At 48.0% G+C, this 20,693-nt stretch overlaps 1 protein-coding gene across 1 annotated transcript in view; it reads left to right on the plus strand.

Moving 5' to 3' along the window:
* The first annotated feature begins 426 nt into the window (after window positions 1–426).
* The window catches only part of LOC105690834 (SKI family transcriptional corepressor 2), a 72,139-nt gene continuing 51,872 nt past the window's right edge, over window positions 427–20,693 (plus strand). The window contains exons 1-3 of the mRNA XM_048656442.1: window positions 427–1,902; window positions 12,715–13,013; window positions 16,816–16,845. Of these exons, the coding sequence (XP_048512399.1) occupies window positions 12,842–13,013; window positions 16,816–16,845 (202 nt within the window). The 5' untranslated portion in view covers window positions 427–1,902; window positions 12,715–12,841. The remainder of the gene's footprint in view (window positions 1,903–12,714; window positions 13,014–16,815; window positions 16,846–20,693) is intronic.

The raw sequence follows: 20,693 nt of genomic DNA on the forward strand, positions 1-20,693 counted from the left end.
CGAAACGCTGGCTGCCACATCGGCTCCTACACCGACGCGCATCGCTTATGATAAGTTTATGCGGACGTATATAGTTGAATTTGAATAGACGATGACGAGGGAAAAAGTCGGGGGCTGAACGATACGAAATAGGGTGGAAAAAAAAAGAAGTTAAACGCCACGGGGTGTTTCTTGTTCAAGAACCGTGTTTCCGCCTGCAGGTTTTCCACCTGTAACGGTATTGGCGCGAACGTTTTGAGCTGGTCACATGGACCCATTCGAACAAATAATTATCACGCTTCTTCGTCATTTCTCACTCCCCCCAACGCCCACCGCCCTTTCGACTGCACGCGCGCCGCTGTGTTCGTAATCCTTTTATCCTTGATTGGAAATTTTTGGTGTCGAGGTGTGTATCGATTTTATTTTTCTTTCACCGAGCCGATGACGGGGAATCACCTGTTCTCCAGGGATGCGCAGGATCGCTCGTCGCAATCCGGAGGATCTCTTTCGGCCGATCGTCGCGTTCGGTTTAGGGATCGCGGGGGCGGAAGGAGTAACCGTTCGCTCGGTGGTCGTCAAGGTGTGGAGGAGACGAGGGGGATGGGTCTAGGAAGAGGGAAATGAATCGGGGAAGGGGGACCTCGTTCCCCTCGATCCCTCCGCGCCCCGTAGCGCGGGTGGGCCTCAGCCGTAACCCGCGAAGCGCGAGTAGCAAAAGACACAGAGCTTCGACCTCCGGTAGGAAGGCAACAGAAACAGCAGCAGCAGCAGCAGCAGCAGCAGCGGCAGCGGCAGCAGGAACGTCAGGAACCCGAGGAGGGGGACCGAAGCGAGACCGACTCCCTCCGCGGGCCCGAAGTTCGCCGTCCGTCGACTAGTCCAGTACAGGACAGCACGCCTCCCGCCGCTGCACGCTTCAAGAGGTACGCAAGCCTAGGTGAGACTCTCACGGACTCTCGCCGATCGCTGTTTCGTACCACTACGTTAAATATACCGACCAAAGTAACACGAACCTCCACCGACGTATTCGCCTCCACGTCGCTTTACGCGGAGGGTTTCCCAGCATACGCGTACTGCATACATAGGTACATATACCTACGGACGACCGGTAGCAGTCGATCTGCGAGGATCATTGCTCAACGAGGCGGCAAAAATATATTCCCGGGGTGGTACCTGTTCGAATAGAAAATATCCGCGACACGGGGGAGGGATAGAGACGTACGTGTGTCGGGGAGGGAGAGGAAAAAAGGAGAGAGATCGATATCCCGCGAATTCACGAGACTGTGACACACCACCCTGGACTTCGTTGAAATCGTCGGTGCCTTACCGCGGTTCACCGATACGGAAGGATTCACCTGGTGATCGGCGAAGAAGGATATCGAATCGCGATATCGGGGCGAGGATAAAACCCCCTCGCTACCGCGGTGGTCAAGGAGGGTGACGAACGTGTTGCGATTGAATTCAGTGCTTTTTATCCAGAGGTTTCTCGTCCGTGATCACCCCATTTCAATTGAAATAATTTCATTCGTGGACTCGTTAAAATTGTGCGCGTTATCCAGTGACATGATGAGTGAAACGATCGTTGATATGGATATAATAAAATCGTGTCGAGTGTGAGGTAATTCGGACAAACGTTGAAAGAAGAGGGGTGAGAAAAAAAAAAAAAAAATTTCATCGGAAACAACGTCCAGTGCGGGTGCAGGAGGTAAAACTTTGAAGGGTAGTTCCCGGTGCGGTACGCGACAAGCCGGAGATTCCCCGCGCGCGCGACTCCGGAGATTTGAACGCTGGGGTAAGCGAGCGACATCGATATCCGCAGTTCTTGGGACTTGGCCGCATCGGAATTATAAACGTCCGCATAAACTCTGGATTTATACGTACCAAATAAACCACCGAGGCGCCGCGACGGCCCGCGTCTCTGAGGTGAGTTCAACCGATACTTTTATTCGCTATAAAAATTTGAAACAGAGCATCGAACGAACGATACGAGCAACGTGTCCAATTTTTGAAAAATGTGTAGAACGTGGCAACTCGCTACCTCGCGCAACCTTCTTCCCATAATTTTCGCCTATACAATTCACGGCGCGATTATATGGGTTTTCACTGGGTGGTAGTTACAGGTGGGCTGTAGGTTAATACGTGCGTAGGTTCGCTCTTGAGTTCTTTATACGGCGTAATGCGGAGCCGAACGGTGTGTATGAAACCGTGCGGCCACCGTCGAGCCGCACGCCACTGTGTTTACATTCGCCAATTACAGCCGCAACGTTGAAGCCGCCGCTGCTTTTCCAGCAGATATAATACAACCTTACATACCTTGTAACGTTAAAGGTATGGGATATGTACCGCGCTGCGTAAATATCCTGCATCGCGCGTATATGCGCAATAATAATGAACGGGGGGAGGGGGGAATATCGAGTACATGTAGGTTTGTACCTGTCTCTTTATATACCTTCCCAGGTGCTCATATCGCGTTCAACTATCTGCATGATCCGACGCCTTTTTCTCGCCTTCCTTCTACCCGAACACGATCGCTTACCTCCTATTTATTTCCCTCGCTACTCGTAAGTTTTCCTACCGATGCAGTAAAAAGTAAAAAGTAAAAAGTAAAAAGTAAAATAAAATAAAATAAAAATTACGCAACGCGTCCGCACCCCGCGTTCCTCTGTCCGTCGAGTCGACTTTCCAGAGCGTTCGGAATGTCTTTTTCCGACTCCCGATTCGGAACCCACCCCTAATAGCTTCTTCAGTTTCTACTTGTAACGCGGTTACAGCGTATACGGTAGCATCTGCCCTTAAATTCGTGTATATTCTTGGGCGGGTGTGCGTTAAGTTTTTGGCTCTCGGCGTCGACGTCGCGTCGTATCTTATACCGTAAAGTGGGGCGCGAGCCACCCTTTTCGAAAAAGTGTAGAGGGTACATATATCTTTCTCTCGGCTAGTTCGTAGCCGTGCGTTTAAGGCAACTGCCACTTCTGTAAAGTAGCAGTTGCCGCGTCAGGTGGTAGTCGACCCTAGAAACTCACCGGTCGTCGTATCGGGTCGCCCCGTCTGTATCCGAGTTCCTTACCTCCTTCGAGAAAAGCTCGATTGAATAATCGAAAAAAAAAAAAGCTAGTCACAAAAACCGAACAAACTTCGATCACCCGACCGGATCCTTTGGGGAAGAGTCCAACGGACAGAGGCACGTGCCGTCCGTACCGGTCCGTAGAAAAAAAAACGACGGCTTCTAATTTTTCTTTTTTTCCGATCGACTCCACGGCCCGCGGGGATGATCGTCCATTAGCCGATGTATGGTACGAGATTGCGTAACAAAAATATACCGATCAACTGAATATTCCGGTTCGGTGCAATAGCGTGGTATTAATACGGGCGTCGTGACGTCGCGAGTCCTTCGCCCCGCGTCCCATAATTAATCCACTTCGAAAGTGGACGGACGTACATCGGAGTACTCGGCGTGTGCCCGGTAGTGTCGAGGATGCGCGCGGGTGTGGTCGTCGTCCTGTTTTGTTTATTACAACGCGAGTACACAGCGGTCGCTGGTTCGACGCGGTTAATTGCAGAGTGGCATTGCACCGAGTTAGGTATACAGTTACGCGGACGCGCGAACCGGCCACTCTGCCCGGTCGGTTCAGCCGCTATAGCCGCCGTATACCTATGCAGTTCCTGATGTGCATATAAGCTGCCGCGACGGCAGGCCCCGATCTGCGGTACGGATAGCGCTGGGTTGCGCTCCTGTTCTATTTATAGGACACACACCTTATCCCTAGTATCTGTCCATCGCGCCTGCATTCGCTCGCGCGATTTCGACCGACGCCGCCGATATCGTCCCTTAATTTTTTCGATCCACTCCATATTTTTCGGCCGCCTCGAAAATTGTCGAACGAAAAACGAAAAAAAACCGACGTTTCCCGCGCAAAGAAACCGTGAATACGCAACTCGATTGAAGGAAGAATAACCAGTTTCTAGCGATCTCGCGACATTGGCGAACATGAAATGCAAAAGGATTTTCATTGTACGCCGGGATGATAAACCCGATGCACCGATCGATCGGGATCAGCTGTGTCTTTCGCGAATGAGCTTTATTTATCGGGAGCGATTAAATCCAATCAAGGTCGATTTCGATAAAAAAAAAGATATGCACCTTTTTCTGCATTATTCGCGTGCTCGATGAGAAAGGGCGTTCGTAATTTCTGGATTCGTTCGTGTGCAGTGGCGGGGCGAAGGGTAGCGCTTCTTCGCGCGTGTGTGTATTGCGCAGCGGCGAGGATGCGTGTGCATCGTTGTTGTAATGATAGCCGCAGCTTTTGACCGTGAGTATTAATTGAAAATTATTTGCCATGCCCGTGGAAGTAACGCCATCGCCCAGTTGATCGGGATAGTTGTTAGGTCATTAAATCCATTGTAATTACTCTCGGCGTTTGCCCGGGTGCTTGCGCTCCACCGCACGTACCGTCCAACGTGTACGGGGGGAAATTTTCAGTAAGTCATAAATGGCGTTATAGCGCGCTTATAAGTCGTAAAACTGGCTATTAGTTGCCTACATATATACACACACACGTGTACGCACATACGATACGCGCACACCTACAACTGGGATGGATATTGTACGTAATAAAGTCAAAGTGCGTGGAGCAGAACAGGTGCAGCTTCGTGCTCCGAATGATCTATTCGAACGAGGCGAATCAAAAAGCAATGAGAATAGAAAAATGAAAAAAAAAAAAAACAGAGGAAAGAGGAAAGAAATTTTCCATTCGGATGTCTTTATTTACATCAAACGCTGCACGCGCGAAGAGGGTTGAGTGATTTCTCTTCCGTCTCCTTCAAAATTTCCGTATCTTCAAATTAGAGGGAGAAACGTGGCTATACCCGAGGCGTAATGGATCCAGAAATACGGTTCATATCGTAGGATAAAAACCAAATATACGAGGCGTTCGAGGAGAGAGCGAGGAGAGCGAGCGAGCGAGCAACCCGTAGGATGAGAGAAGAATTCGATCGAGTTGCGCGGAGTTGCCACCTATCGCGAGATATGCAGTACGCTCGGTCGATGGTGATTCTGCAATAATTGAACGCCGGTATAAATCGGTAATTACTTGTACACAGTAGCTTTTATAATTTTGCACACGTACCGCATTTATATAGAGAGAGAGAGATACTTTATTGGTATTTATTGGAGAAGAAGTGCTTCGATTGGTATTGGCGCGGGCTGGCGGTGCTGGACCCCGGCTATACAGGCTGCAGAAAAGTTGATCGTCGCCGTTTTGAAAAAAAAATATTGGTTGCGCACGAGAACGACGAAGATATCTGTCTTTGGAATTGATGCGTGTCCCCGGAATCAGGAGTACATGAAGAGGCGCGAGTGAAGATTCGTCTGTAATTACGGTGTACAGGTATCATACCTGTACCTACCTATCTACCTACCTACCTACCTATGCATTCGGACGGAGAATAAAGTACGAGGGGAAACGGGGATACGAGTAGAATAAAAGAGGAGGGGTGGCGTGGAATATGTAATAAGATTTTGCGGCGTGTATGTGCGAGATTAACTCGTGCCGTATCAAAGCTAACTAATTGGAATCGCAGGTTGTATATATATATATATATATATATATATATATATAATAATGCGGGCAGCCGATAGCCAGAGCGTCCGCTCGGTTGATAGATATATTTTACGAGGATGAACCTGCTCGATTTACTCCGGAAAATTAAGCCTCCCGGGAGTAAACGCGTTTCGATCATGCGGAGGGAAAAAAATCCTTTTGTCCCTTTCAGACAAACTGATCTCCTCCTATCGGCGCCTAGAATTTCTTTTTCTTTTTCTTTTTTCTTTTTCTTTTTCTTCTTCTTTTTCCCTTCGCTCCTCTCATCCCGGCCACCGAGATCCCCTTTACGTACGTAGGATTTTAAAAGTTCGTTTCGCTTGTCGCCCTCGAGTTTAACGAGGTGACGGTGGAGAGCGTTCGTTGTTTAGCACGCACCATCGGTCGCCTTGTTTAACAATCATTATTTGCGAGCTTCTTCTATATCGGCGATCGAATCGAATCGAATCAGATCGAATCTTCGGCGCCTCCTCCGACGATCGCCGCGTATTATACCCGCGTCGATGGTGCGCGTATAAACGCACCCACTTCGCAAACGACGCCTTCCCCTGCGCCCGTTTTGATGTAAAACGAAATAATAAATAAAAAAAAAAAAAGTATCGCCATTGTGCCTTACCTACTACTCCCTTCGACACATTAACGTACGTATTTACGACGAAAGTCGGCAACAAAGTAGAGTTTCGTTTACCCTCGATACGTATTACCCTCGTGCACGTTAGTCCGATTGTTTCCGTACGGAAAGAATCGCTCCTAACGCCGCAATAATTCCACTCGCCCGACGAATTCTCTTCTCTTTTACATACAACGAGTGAGCTTGAAATCGCCGGTGAACGGGGATCGGTGACTTTCGTACGTTTTACCTAGCGACGGGCTTAAAATCAGGCTAATTTTCTTTCAATTACGCCCGACAAGCGACAGCGGAAGCGAGTCAAATGAAAAAAAGGAATTTGACGTCCGCTGGGAGCATCCGGCCCACGGGTATAAACCCGCTCGCGATGCTAGGAGCGCGTGTAACTCACCTGTACGCACGTTCGCCGTTCCATACGTTATACCCGCGTTACGACCCGCTTCGAATCGGATCGGCAGATTCGGTTGAGAGTGAAAATATTTTTATCCCGCCTCATTCGTTTCCCCGACGTCATCGTCTCACGGTTTTCCGTTCGGTATTTTACCCGCGCGCTATTACCGAGTGGGGCCACTGATAAAAAGCTCGTCCACTTCCCGTGCGAGCCACCCACCTTCGGCCAAGGTCATCGCCGTTACGTGTCGAAGCACAGGGCTACTTTATCCGTATACCTCGTATACGCGACGCCGCTACCCGTTTCGTATCTATACAATGCCGCGTCAACCTGCTCGTCAAGGTTACCAGCTGAAACCTCGGCGCCCGGAATACGTAAACACATAAGCTAAACACTCGCTGATGATTCTCGAGCGAAATACACGGGAAACGAGGACAACGAGTTTTCATTTCTTTCTGTTCCGAGTTTAGAAAAATTTTCATACGACCCATTTACGGATTTACACACCCCCGTATAGTTTGCGTAACTGTTTAATGAATGGAGATCGTCGGATAGAAAGAATTAGTTTTGCTTCGGTGATACCGCGCGAAGCGATTCGAGGAAGTCCATGTTTCTCGTCGGCGTGAACCGGCGTTCCGTCGACCCTGTTTCGTGAGACGGAGAGAGACGGATCCACAGGTAAGAGAGAAAACGAGGAACGGAACGAGAGAGGAGAATCACCGCGGCCCCCGGGTTTCAGACTATTCGGTAAAAAGTCTCACTCGACTTTCCCATAGACGCGGGGCAGGATGTTCCAGGACCAATCGATTGTCCACGCCGGTACCTCTCCGTCCCCTCCTGCCGCGTCCTCCTACCGATTCCGATCTTCGTCGTCTCCGTTTACACCGCTCCACGATTCTCTCCACTTTGCACCGACGGATCCCTCGATTGACGGAAGCGAGCCACGCGTCGCTCGACGCATGAGACGGTCACCCACCCCGAAACCCTCCGCTCGATCCACGATTCCCTTCGAAGGACTCGAGAAATTTTTTCGAAACGACGCACCGTCTCTGCCGATACATTCGAGCACGAAATAACGGCTCCAAGAATATCAGAATGCGGCCAATAAGTGTGTCAGTATCGAAACACAATGGGGATCGATCGTTCACGCGTGCGACGTGCAGTAGCCGATCTAAATTCCTGATCGTGGCGAACTTTCCCTCTCCCCCGATCGTTGTATATTAAGGCTACAGTTTTTCCACGATACGATCCGTGCCGCAGAGATCGGTGAACGGAGAAAGAGGCGCGTCCTCTTCGCACTACAGGAATCTCCGCGGTAGCGGGCGAAGGTTGTAAAAAAAATAAAAAAAAAAAAAACGCCTAAAACTCATCCCCTCGTTCGTATAATTGACCGAAGGGAATCGCGTCGGTAACACATACGCCTAATTCAAATTTTCAAGGTGGGTAGTTGTAAAAGGCGTGAATTGATTACACGGGGAGATAAGGTGTGTATGTATACCTATCGCGTTAGGCAAACGAAACGACGCGTGTCCTCGAGTTTCTTTGCGGCCAGAAGCCGGTGGAAGCCTTTCTGCCTACCATCCGCCCAACGTCGGTGTGATACAGAGTCACGTACCGTTTATCGGTTCTCCGGTTTTTTCTTTTTTTTCTTTTTTTTTTCTCTTCAAGAACCGATCGCGATTTATAGTTACGCGCAATAATTATTCAACGGCCACCACGTATAATGGCGGATCAATCGATTAGCACCGAATCTACGGACGACCGTTAGTCCCTACTTTGTAGAAACCCACGCCGATTAGATTCACCGATTTCTCGGAGGTAGCAGCATCGGTTGAAAATCGTAGTCGATGTTCCACCATCATTCACGTACGTACCTTACCGGTGTCCCGATTCATCATCGAGCCGCAGCACGTTGAAATGCCCCGGAGCTTTGGGTTCCGCGATTTTTCCTTCCGGTTTGCTGTGAACTATATCGCGGCGCGGATCGTTCGCTCGTCGATCGTTCCGTGTGAATAATTGTTTTTTGCAGTCGCAACGATCAGCGACTCGTCCATCTGGAAAGAGCGGCGAGCCGGTGTGCAGTCGCGGTGACTGCGAGACGGACCGAAGAGACGATCGTTCGTTGCTCGGACGCCGGTCTCGTTAGCGATCATTAGGACCGCGGAGCCGTTATCGCATTACGCGGTAGGCCAGGGGGACCGGCGAAAGGGCTCAACCCATAGGGTGCAAATCGTTAAAAAGCGATTCTTCGGTTCTCGAACGACCGGTAACTAAAGCCAGTAAACCGCGACCGTCTTTGATTCCCATCTCGTAACGTTACGGATCTTTTATATACCTTCGTAAATTCTCTCACGGTTAGATCGGTATTATCATAAAATTATAAATCTCGAATGTCGCGCGGGAGGAGAGGGAGTAATTGTTTTTTTTTTCTCTCTTCTCTCTTTTCTCCGTTTCTTCTCCATTTTATTTATTTATTTTTTTTTTGGTTTTTATTCCAACGATCATCGATGCGAAATAAGAAGAACGACCGAACGGGCGGCAGCCGGTACGCCGGATAATTCCGATACACCTTGAGAGTCGAGTTGGCTCGCGGAGAATCGGTACCCGATATTTATTATATACACACAGTTGATATACGTAGGCCGTCCCGTCGCCATGCTCTAGTAGGTATGGTTGATTTTTCTTCATTAACCCATAGATTATGCGGTGACCGGTATATATCTAGCGTTAATACGTAACGCGCGTGTCATGCGTTTGAGTAATAGGCGCGCTGCCGCAGCTGTATGAACGGCGATACGGCAAACGGCCGCGCGGCTCCGTGGACACCGGTACAAAATTTTCTGTACATAATACGCAGAACGATCGGCAACGGTGACAACCGAGGCTGAGATATCTCTCCGCACCGCATGCTTTATAAACTGCACGCAACGGGAATCGGTTCCCTTTCAATACGTATACTCTCCGATTCAATTACAGCCCGTATCCCTGTAATCCCTGTAACGCCTCCTCGTTGTAATCGGCCAAAACGGATTCGGCCTCCCGCAGGAATTTTCACCGGGTCCCTCGGTAATAATATAATCGATGCGACGTTACCGTTAAATGAGATCCCTGAGAAAAAATGGGGGCTGGGGGGGGAGGAAAATTATCAATACGTTGCGTGCGGCGAGACAGACGTCTTTGACACTTTGATTGACAATAACCACATATTTAATATATCCGAGAGCACGCGCTGCACGGAGGGAAAATCACGAACAGAGTCGCGGATCCGCGGTACGTTCTCTTTCGCGTGGAATATTATTATATTACACCGGCGTAAAGTGCGTGCGTACGACGACGAGTTATTGCACACATATAGCAGAAGAATTTCGCACTTGATACGCCGTGGAAGTAACACGGATTCGAAGCGACCCGCAGCCGCCTTCGCAGCGGCGGCATTTTTTCCAAAATTTTTAGCATTTCATTTAACTCGCAAGAATTACCCCGTAGGAAGAAGGTTCCGTTTGTTCCGCGTATACCTGAACGCCACCGGAATACTTTTACGGATAGTTTCTTCGCCGGGGTAATTGGGGGCGTTGAAATTCATGGCTAACTCGTCAAATTCCTGGCATAGGTCTTCGTTTATGAACCAAGAAGTTGCATAATGTATGTCTGTGCCGACGATCCTTCCGCTGCGCACCGCGACTCGACGTTTTCTGGTTTCCTGTTCCCTCACTACCGCAGCATCCTTCCTCTTACGCTTCTTCCTCCTCTCATTCTCACCCTCTTCGATACGAATCTGAATAAAATATACTCACCTATTGTCACGGGCTGTTAAACTTCATTTCAACGCTTTTTATCATCTCCATTTATTATATTCGATAACCGAGCGGCAACATTTCGCTCCCACGGAAGCTGCCCTCTCACCCTTTATCGTTTTCGGATTCCTGTTTTTTTTTTTTGGTTTTTTTTTCTTCCCCCGCCAACCACCGAGAGACTCGGCGGGAACGGGGTGAGCTTTTTCCAGGTTTCTTGGCGATGCGCGATTCAAACTCTGGTCCCGATCGCGCTGCAGGGAGGGTGGGAGGGAGGGAGGAAAAGTGGGGTGTCCGAGGGGGAAGGTAGTTAGTAAAGTACAAAGTGCTTGACGGCCCGTAAACAACGGTTAAGCGATGCGCGCACCCGGTGCAAACAAACTCCCACGGCAATCTTTCGCTTCGTCGGACGGTCGGCGTTAGTAGCTCAGGTGTGTACGCCGGTAACGTATATTGTATATTATACATATAATACGTTTCGCGTACATACGTCTACCTACCTGCACTTGCCTCGCTCCCCGCACATATTCCGCACATTGTACACCGCGGGGATAAATGGGCAAAAGTATCTACTCGTATATACACAGTCGAACTTGAGTCGAAGACTTACGAGGCAATCTTTCTGGCGTTTTACGTTATACGCTGCGTTCTATTGCGTTACTACGTTGCACTAGTGTCCATTAGGATAGAGGCGCGTCGCATAAAATACGGAATGGCCAAGTTTACCGGGTCTCTCTCTCTATATATACATAGGAGCGAAGTAAGTGAAATTCCTAGCCAACCCGGCTATCACGCCTCTCTGTTACTTTCCTACGAGTTTTAATACACGCGCGCGAGTTTACCCGCTAGTGCCGGGGTTACGACCGGCTTCCGTACAATTCCGCGGAAACAATTCTCATCTCGCGTACGTATTATAAACCGACCTGAAATCGGCCGATCGAATTTTTCCCCTTCGAATTGGGTCGATTTCGAAGAAGGTCGTGAAACGTGGCGTTTCGCGAATTTTACGGTTTTTCGAGACTGTAGGTATAATTGAAAGAAAGAAAGAAAGAAAGAAAGAAGAAAAAAAAGAGTAGCATGCGGGATACGAGTAAGAAGATTATAATGGTTGGGGCAATTAAAATTCGGTATTCTCGTCCTTCCTCACTCAGATGATCACCTTTTTCGTGTCTGCCTACACCGCGTTTTGTAAAAGATACGGAGTGACAAAAAAGCGCGCGGGAAGTAAAGGCACCGAATTCACCGGTGAAACGGCGCGCTTCTACCATTACAGGTAACACTCGCTTGGCGATCCACGTGTACGTGTACGTGTACAAACTATTCTATCCGTATCCGTGTCTCTTCTCGTATCGATGTTCGCGTGTTGTACCAGATTACCGGAATAATGACGGCGAGCGTCGAAGTGGGGATGGAAGCGGAGGCGTCGACGATGACGGAGAGTTCGGGAAAAAAAAGTGAAACAGTTACTTTCCACCTGATTTATCCGGCCGCCGAAGTTACCGCGTTACTCGGGCCTCGGCCCGTTTTCGTTGCTGTTACAATTTCCAACGTGGACCGGATTCACCGTCGGCTAAGAAAACGTCCGACGCCAGAACCTGGGAGGACCGGAGGCGCGATGAAAGTATCATTTTTCATTTCGCCGGTCAACGTTTGTTTCAACCCTCGAAAAATTGAGGGGATTTGATCGAGGTAGCTTAATCGTGGGATCGATTTGTCAGCGTCCGCGAGCGCGATGCGACGCGACAAAGAAGACGCGGACCGCGGACGGACACCCCGTTTCGTAGTATATGTATACCGAGAGCGACGCAATTACACTTCATTCATCCGTTCATTCATCCAGCTGATTCCGACATCGGTCTTTTCAAGGCTCCGCCTCGGTTCGGAGGTCCGAAGCCCCGAGGCGCGGGACGAGAGGTTCTAAAATAAGGTGGACAAAAAGTGTTGGCCACGGCGAACCATTACGTAGAAAGGGGCTAAGAAATCATCTAGTTTTTACCGTGAAAAAAGAAGCGTAGCGCGAGCAATTCACCTCGAACCTGGACCACCACACCAGGTTTTATTTTTATCTTGAAAATAGTTGTTACTGGGTCGTCGCCGTTGTGTATGTGCCGCTACGTGACCATAGGCTGTATTATAACGCGCCACCGTCCCACCGCGTATATGAGATATGAAGCGATTTCGATCACGGACGCGGTAGCGGGATACCTCATCCCCCTCCTCTCTCTTCGGATTTACCTGTCTAATTTTTCAGATAATTTTTTACCGCTTTTTCATCTCATATAGGAATTACACATTGGACCAGTCAATGACATCGTTTGGTTCTAGGAGGCGACGCCGGAAGTGGAGACGGGGCGTCGAGGGCCTCGGAGGGCGTAGAGAGCCGCTGAAAAGAGGGAAGGAGGCGAGGAAGTTTGAAAAAAAAAAAAAAACAGAGCGAAATCGGTGCACGGCTATGATCAGCATGGAGCTTCCCTCGCACGCGACCCAACACGGCGGGCTTCACCTGGGCGATTCCGCCCTGGCTGCCATTCATCCGCACCCCCAGGACTCCCTAGGGATGCATCACCATCATGCATCAGGGAATGCAACACCCGGAGGTATGAATGAGGACTCCGAGAAAAAACGTATGTTTCTTCTTCCGAATCCAATTTAATCATTTCTGCAAACGAGAATACATAAAACTCAAAGTTCCGAAATTTCATTCACCCTCGATTCAATGTCCGTTTTCCTTTTTTCTCTCATTTCGTGGACGTCGTTCGAGTATTTCTAATTGTTTGGTCAAGTTTGGTCGCGAGTAATCGCGGGGTGAATTTTTGTTTCGGTCCATTTGATTTTTTATTCCTACCGATTCCATTTTTTTTTTATTTTTCTCTCATGTAAAAAAGGAGCAAACTGACAGTATGCACCGGAGATGTATAATACGCGAGCACGTCGTATGCCGGGTAATTGGTGACCGTTTCTTGCCCGCGTTATTGGCGCGCTTGCGTCGCTATCGCGAGGTATTTCGAATAAAAAGATTCTCTATAGGCGTCGATCGGAACGCGGCTTTTTCTCTCTCGATTAAGCCGCCATACAAGACGATATACATCGCGTCGTTGTAACAAAACCGCAATATTATACCCATCGTCCATCGGTGCCGGCAGATAACCTGCAATTATTTTATACACATATTTTGTACACAATATCCGCGTTGATTATCATATTGAAATGTACGTACACCGTATGATACGCGTAGTACGTGTATCGCTATGCAGAAATAATTAGGCTCAAGTATTGCAATTTTTTTTTTATATGGAACTAAATTTTGTCGTTTTTTTTCGCAAACACGCGATTTGCCAATTTATTCGATTGTTACAGATATACGTATACGTATTCGCATTGTACTCGCAAGTCGAAACGAACGTATACCCGCGTCTGTATTTTCGATTGCGGTACAAAGTGAAAGCGCTTCGCGATATTCTATTAATTACATCAACGTATTTCTAATGATCCGCATGATTACGAAAACGTGACTCTAATTTTCGGTTTAACGAGACAATATTACATCTGTCGGAAAAAGTTTCTTTGAACGTACATAAAATCTACCATCGGAGCGTAGCCACCACCCCGCGGGTCTCGTTGATGTACAAAGTCGATTGTGAGACGATCTTTGTTGTACCGTACGCCATCTATCATTTCTTTTACACTCGTGTTATTTATTGAGAAATATTACATAGAAAAATACCGAAATGTCGCGATGCACGGGGGTAGCTACGTATGGCGAAAAATAAGTCGGAGGGACGTCGAGTTAGGATTTTTCATACGATCATTTTCATCTTACCGAACGACGCGATACGGCCGGGTAATGGATCCTCCGCCGATGGATCGGAGTCTTTATACGTGTGTACAACGTCCTGATTGCAGTGGAGTCGAGTCTCAGTAACGGCGTGTATATTAAGTAAATAAGTAAGTACGTAAGTAACCAGGTAAGTACGGGTCGAATGAGATGAAAGGAAGCCGCTGGCGCGGGAGCCAGTGACACTGCACGAGTCCTAGGTCGTTAAATCTAATGATATCAAGTATTTGACAAAGCGCGTCAGACGCTGCCTGCATGGGACCGCGGGTCGAATATAAAAATAAAATCAAACGAAAGACCCACCGAGAGAGCGCGTGGAAAGAAAAAACAAAACCGGCAACGAGACAAATAAAAAATTGAAGGGAACGAAAAAAAAGAAAAAAAAAAAAAACCAAATTATAAAAAATGAAGTACCGATCCAGGCTGACGCTGCTGTTCCTCGAGTCAATAATATACCGGCGATACGTAATACCGCGCTTCGCCTCCGAACTCCGGACGCGCCTCGATTGGGCGTATCGATAAATATCATTCCTTTTACGTACGGAGAAACTTCTGCTCCCAACAATCGGACTGATCACGGGAGGCTGGATTCGAACGCGTTGATAAATTTCATCCGATCTCGAATTAGCCGGGTGCTGTACGGGTCGCGGTGCCCGCGATATCTACGGTAAATCCCGTACCTTGCGTCAGACGCCCGTGTCGCGGGGACCGTTCGACGGGAGACGGATTCTCATACGATCGAAATATGAGGATCCTGAGCGCTCGCCTTCGGCGGACGAGAATCGTCGCGTTCGGTTTGGGTTATAGCGGCGATTTCAGTCGCCGGTAGTCACGCGAGAGGCGAGGGGGATCCGTTTCGCCTGTATCACCTAGCGGGTCGTAATTCTCCCCGTTCCTTTATACCGCAAACTCGGAACGCATGCCGTGCCTTCCCGAGGTATGTACGTGACCGCTCACACACGCATGCCCACCTCTCCGTACACGCTTGGGGGGAAAAATTAAAACTGGAATTATTAGCATACGCCGATTACTCGCGCTCTCCGACTCAGCGAAACCAGCCCGTACCGTATCAGGGACATAAACTTCGTTAGACTCGAGTTCTAGCTTTCCGGAGTTGACCGCCGATTCGACGGACGAACGAATGTTCGCGCTCGCACAGAACCGTCCGTCGCCGATACGATTTTTTTTTCATTCCTCGTTAGCTCGTTCGATGTGTCCGAAGAACGAATTTGGTGAAATTTTTGAATTTTTGAAATTTTCGTGCTCGATCGGACGAATTGAAAGCCGCTGCAGCCGCTATTATGCTTAATTAACTTCTGAACAGTTCTGCTGGCTTCATGTCGCCCGGATAATCGATTCGTTTTACCGGAGACTGCGCGACGATTTCTTGTTCGCTGTATGTGTATATATCTCTTGTACTTTTTTCCCCCCTTCTTTCTTCGTTTCCATTTTTATTTATATATATATATATATTTTACACACACTCAACAACAAGAACAACAACAACAACAACACGGAATCTCATCGAGTTTCAACAAACGGTTGAGGAGTCTGTAACAGCGGTTATTTGTTAATGGTAAAACGTCGAATTTTTATTGCCGACCGTATCAACCTGCCGGTGAATCACCCATTATGTATACCTATATACCCGCGATCTATCTACATATATATATATATATAAAACAGCCACTGTGCAGGGTCGTGAAAACCGCTGCATCACCTTGATTTTTTATCTCCTCCTCCTTCTTCTCCTTCTCCTTCTCCTCATTTTTATTTTTCATTTTTTCCCTGGATTATTTATTTTTATTTATTTATTTCTTTTTTTTTTTTATTGTACCGCACAACTCTTACCGGCATTTTGCGTAACCAGGCGAACGATATTTCCGACACCTAATTGTGTCCCCCTCAGCTACGGTATCTCCACTTTTTTTCCATTCGTATAACATATTTCTGTACATACGTACGAACTTGGAAACGTGGTGGAAATAAAATAGATATTTTACAAGGCAAAAATATACGTGTGTATTTTCTTGCTCCGATCATACCGCGTCAGAGAAATGGAGCGGCCGTGCATATGGCGTCTCGCAATTATACGTACTATTTTTTTTTTATCTCATTTAAATAAAATCTGAAACGAAGTAGTACAGCTGCATCGACGCATCGTAGGGATGAACGCGACGCGGGCGTCTAGGTGGAAAAATCCGGGGTTACGATTACCGAACTATCGGTAGGGCGAGAAAAACCGTCGAACTCGAATTCACGTGGGGGAATACGACACGTTTATAATATTACCCGGCGTTATGGTCTCGTAGACGTTCCACATTCCTGCGTAATATTCCGCGGTGTGCGGAGCGGTATATTTATGCGAAAGAATCTCTCGAGATGGTGGCGTAATTTATGGGGCTAAGAGAGCAAAACCAAAAAAAAAGGAAAAAAAGAATCAAGACTTAGAATCCGGCGATAGGAATTGCGAATAAATTCCATCTTACATATTACCACTGTGCAATATAACTACCGAGGTAGTAATTCAATCGTATTAAAATTATAAACGACTTTATTAAATGAGAATATATTTTTTTTTGTTGCAACAGATGACGGGAGCCACGGGATGAACCAGGACGGTGAGTGAAGACAATATTTTTCGTTATTTTTTCTTTCCCATCTTTATCCAGAATTATCGACGTAAGAATGGAAAATACGTAGGCGCGAATGTCGGTGAAATCGCAGGCGTACGAGCGGATCACTCCGTGTGGAAATGTGTAACGTCAACTCGCCGTCACGGTTCGCGTTACCCTCCACAAATTGGAAAGGACGTCACATTATGTGCGTCGTCGTAGAAAAGCCCCGGGGTTGTGAGCGGACGGTGTCTGGTTAATGGTTATGACCCGAAGGTATATTTACATACAACAATTAGAGAAGTTGCCGCGGAGCACGAACGCGATTCCGAAGCACGCGATACGTCGGCGCTGCGTATTCGTTGGCGTAACGATAAAGTTGAAGTTGAAGAATGAAAAATGAGAGGAGAAAATTCGAAGGGAGATGAAAAATCATAAGCCGTTCCGAATGGAGCGATTAAATAATGAAGGTTAAACGATCTGCGGAGGAGCCAGCGGTGGTTAGCAAGGTGAAGGATGACGAAGGTAATTACAAGAGTTGAAAGGGTAAGGCAGCCGCGATTTACCACTTTGCGAAAGGGGCAGGCGAATATTTACATTCGCAAATTGTTTACGTCAGGGCGCGAGATGAGATGTGTCAGATGTTCGTTTAGCGCCTCGCACGTGGCTTTGGAAGGGACCACCAGCTCCTTCTTCTTATTCTTCTTCTTATTCTTATTCTTCTTCTTCTACGACCTCGCCTCCTCATCTTATCCTCGGGCTGATCTCGACAACGATGCATGCCGCATGCCACGGTCCGTATACGAAAACGCGATTACGCCGCGGCGTATTATCCTAGTTTCGATAAAAATATAATCCCGTGTATTCCCTCCGGGGGAGGGGGGGAGTTACGGAGTTCAAACCTCGGACGAGTTTTCTGTACGGTTATGAATAAAACTGGTATTACGACAACCGTAGGTACAGAAACGAACGAACCGACACATCAGGGAGTACTGCACCCTTCGCCGTAGTAGAGAAGCGACGCAAGTGCAACTCACCTCGGGGCATCCTCATTTCCTCGGGAAATTACTCCCCGCTTCCAAAGCGAAGGATCGTCGGCATTGCGAACGGGGACGTGCGATACTCGATTCGTCGATATCGCCCGGTAATTCGCGCTTCCTCCCTATCGGATTCATCGGGAATCGGAGACCTCGATTTCAAATATACGATGATTGTTGTTTATATTCGATAGCCTCTCGCGCCTTGTTTCATCGAAATCCCGAATCAATCGCGCCGCCTATTTCCGCTGTACTCCGCTGCAACCGCGTTGAGAAAAAGGATAAGTACGAAGCAATACGGATGCGACGCACGGGGCGCGGACCTACATACTTCCAGTATCTCTCTCCGTGCCCTCGCGCAACGAGAGCTCCCGCAGACTCGAGGGGTCAGGGGAAGTTCCTAGAGAGTTGCTGCGATCCTCCCGACTCCCCGCGTGTTCCGCGAGGTCCGGAGTGTACCATAATCTTAGGCGCGGCCGTACGGCAGCCGGCGATGATAAAAATTCCGAATTCAGGTGAAATTCGGATATCCCGCAGGGTCGACGCGGATCTCCTGGTAATTAATTCCTACCGAAATCTCTGGATACGCTCGCGCCCGGTGTTATTTAGTTAGCGCGGGTCGAGCGCGCCAGAACAAATTGAACAAGTACGGATGAGCAGCTCGTAGACGGTCGGTGTACCTATAGGTACCGATATACCGAGACACATATAATCACGCGTATCTACGGTTAGGTGTTGGCGTACGTTCGTTCGCCTTTGCGCGCAGGGGTGTGGCTCTCCTTTGCAACGGTATCATCAACGAGCATCTCTCTCTCCGTATACCTTCGCTTATATGCACACCTATGTCCGAGGTGGCTCGTGTGTTACCTACCTACCTACCTACCTACCTATAATAATATATAGTACGTTTACGGAGGTACGGAAATAAATAATTTAATCAGTAGAAAGTCACAGCGTAAGCGCGAGCGAAATAGTTTCGAACGAACGTGTGTATATAGGTATGTATACATAGGTACGCGCCGTGTGTGTATGTAATACGTGTATGATTTATTTCGCCGTAATGCTCCATGATGATAAAAAGAAGCGATATAAGATCATCTCGACGTCTAGCGCATCTGTCAACCCTCGTCACTAACAAGAGAAGACGGGAAGAAAGATGGAAAGAAGTAGAGTGAAAAAAGTAGATGAAATAAATTAGAAAAAAGAAAAGAAATCGGCGGGCGAAAATCGAGCGGAGATGGAAGTTGGAAAATATGCGGCCGAGGAGTTTCGATAATCCCGTAGGAAAAAATCCCTCCCCCGCTATGGACGGTCGTCGGAGAGGAAGATCGTTCGGCGAAGGAAGGTAGAGTGCGTTTATGATCACAATGGCGATTAGCAAAGCTCGGTTTAAGCATAGCCATGGGTGTTGTTTTGTCGCGATTCGCTAGTTGGAGTTGCCGATTGGCGCGCCGTTGGCACGTGGGCGTGATTGACGATCGGGTTACCGCTGCCACGCGTGGACACATTCCGTGTATATGTATATGTATACGTGCAACGCATGCAACTTCGAGCGGAGGTACGAGAGGATCTTGAGCCTGCACTTCGAATTTTTACCGCCTCAATGCCGCAGTCGGATGCCCGCCACGGTCTCGGTGGTACCGAACGAGATCGGATGTAGAGAATACTGTGTGGAAGTGGAGGAGAATCGAAGTAATAGAAGTGAACAGAAAAAAAAATAAATAAATAAATAAAATAAATAAGATAAATAAAAAAGGAAATACGGTAATTATATTACCTCAGGAAAGCGTAATAACTCGAAGCATTATGATCTCCGACCGCACCTAGGAAACTCAACGAGTAAATACCGCGAGCATCGGGATAGGTATCTAATAGCAATTGTCTATTATTTGAGTACCCTGGCAATTATTAGTTATTCTCCGCTACGGCCAGAAGTAACTAGGTTTGTTTCACTTTATACATTTTATTGGTCATTTTCAACCACCGACTGACTTCGCGGTGTGCGTGTCGTACACGCGGATTATCGCGCGATAAGCAACCGGGAATTTTACATTTCGCGAGGCGCGTGGGTCTCAAAAACTGGAGGAAAAAACGAACGCGCTGAAAATATACGTGCGTTCCGCCGACCGCGTGATCGGAGACACTTTCGCGGTAGGTCGAAAAATTAATTTCTAATTATTAAATTCGACGTGCGCGGGGAGTGCAGCGAATCGTCGGCCTTGTTCCGTTGCGTTGCCAACGGTTCTTTCGAATTTATCGGACGATTAACGATCGCGGATCCGTATGGACCTCGAGAAAATAAAATCACTCGACAAACCTGATTCAGCTTGGCAATAACGAACCTTTCATCAAGTCCGAACGTACGTACGTACGTACATCCCTCGCGTTGTAGACGGAATCAAAAAAAAAAAAAAAGAAAGAAAAAGAGAAGAAGAAGAAGAAGAAGAGAAAGAAGGAAAAGAAAAAAATACATCTGCGGTACGGCATGAGGCCTCTAACGCATAGATAAGCGTATGCATATGGGTTTATAACAGGTATGAAAACACACATGTTGCTCGTAACGTACGGCCTCCGTTGGAATATGTGTGCCGGACTCGGCTACGCGCCGGGGTAATGCTATGCGGCGAGTACGGCATACGTCCGCCACGATGCATAAAAATGACGAGAGACTGATAGCAGATCGTAGATAGATAATAATGCCGGAGAGCGAACCGCGAGCTGCAATCCGGCTACCAATGCAGCAGCCGCTGCCGAGAATATACATATATATAGAGAAAGTAGCGGGCAATGAGCAGCCGGTGGGCAACCGGGCAAGGT

The sequence above is a fragment of the Athalia rosae genome, chromosome 6, assembly GCF_917208135.1.
Source record: "Athalia rosae chromosome 6, iyAthRosa1.1, whole genome shotgun sequence".
Classification (NCBI taxonomy): domain Eukaryota; kingdom Metazoa; phylum Arthropoda; class Insecta; order Hymenoptera; family Athaliidae; genus Athalia; species Athalia rosae.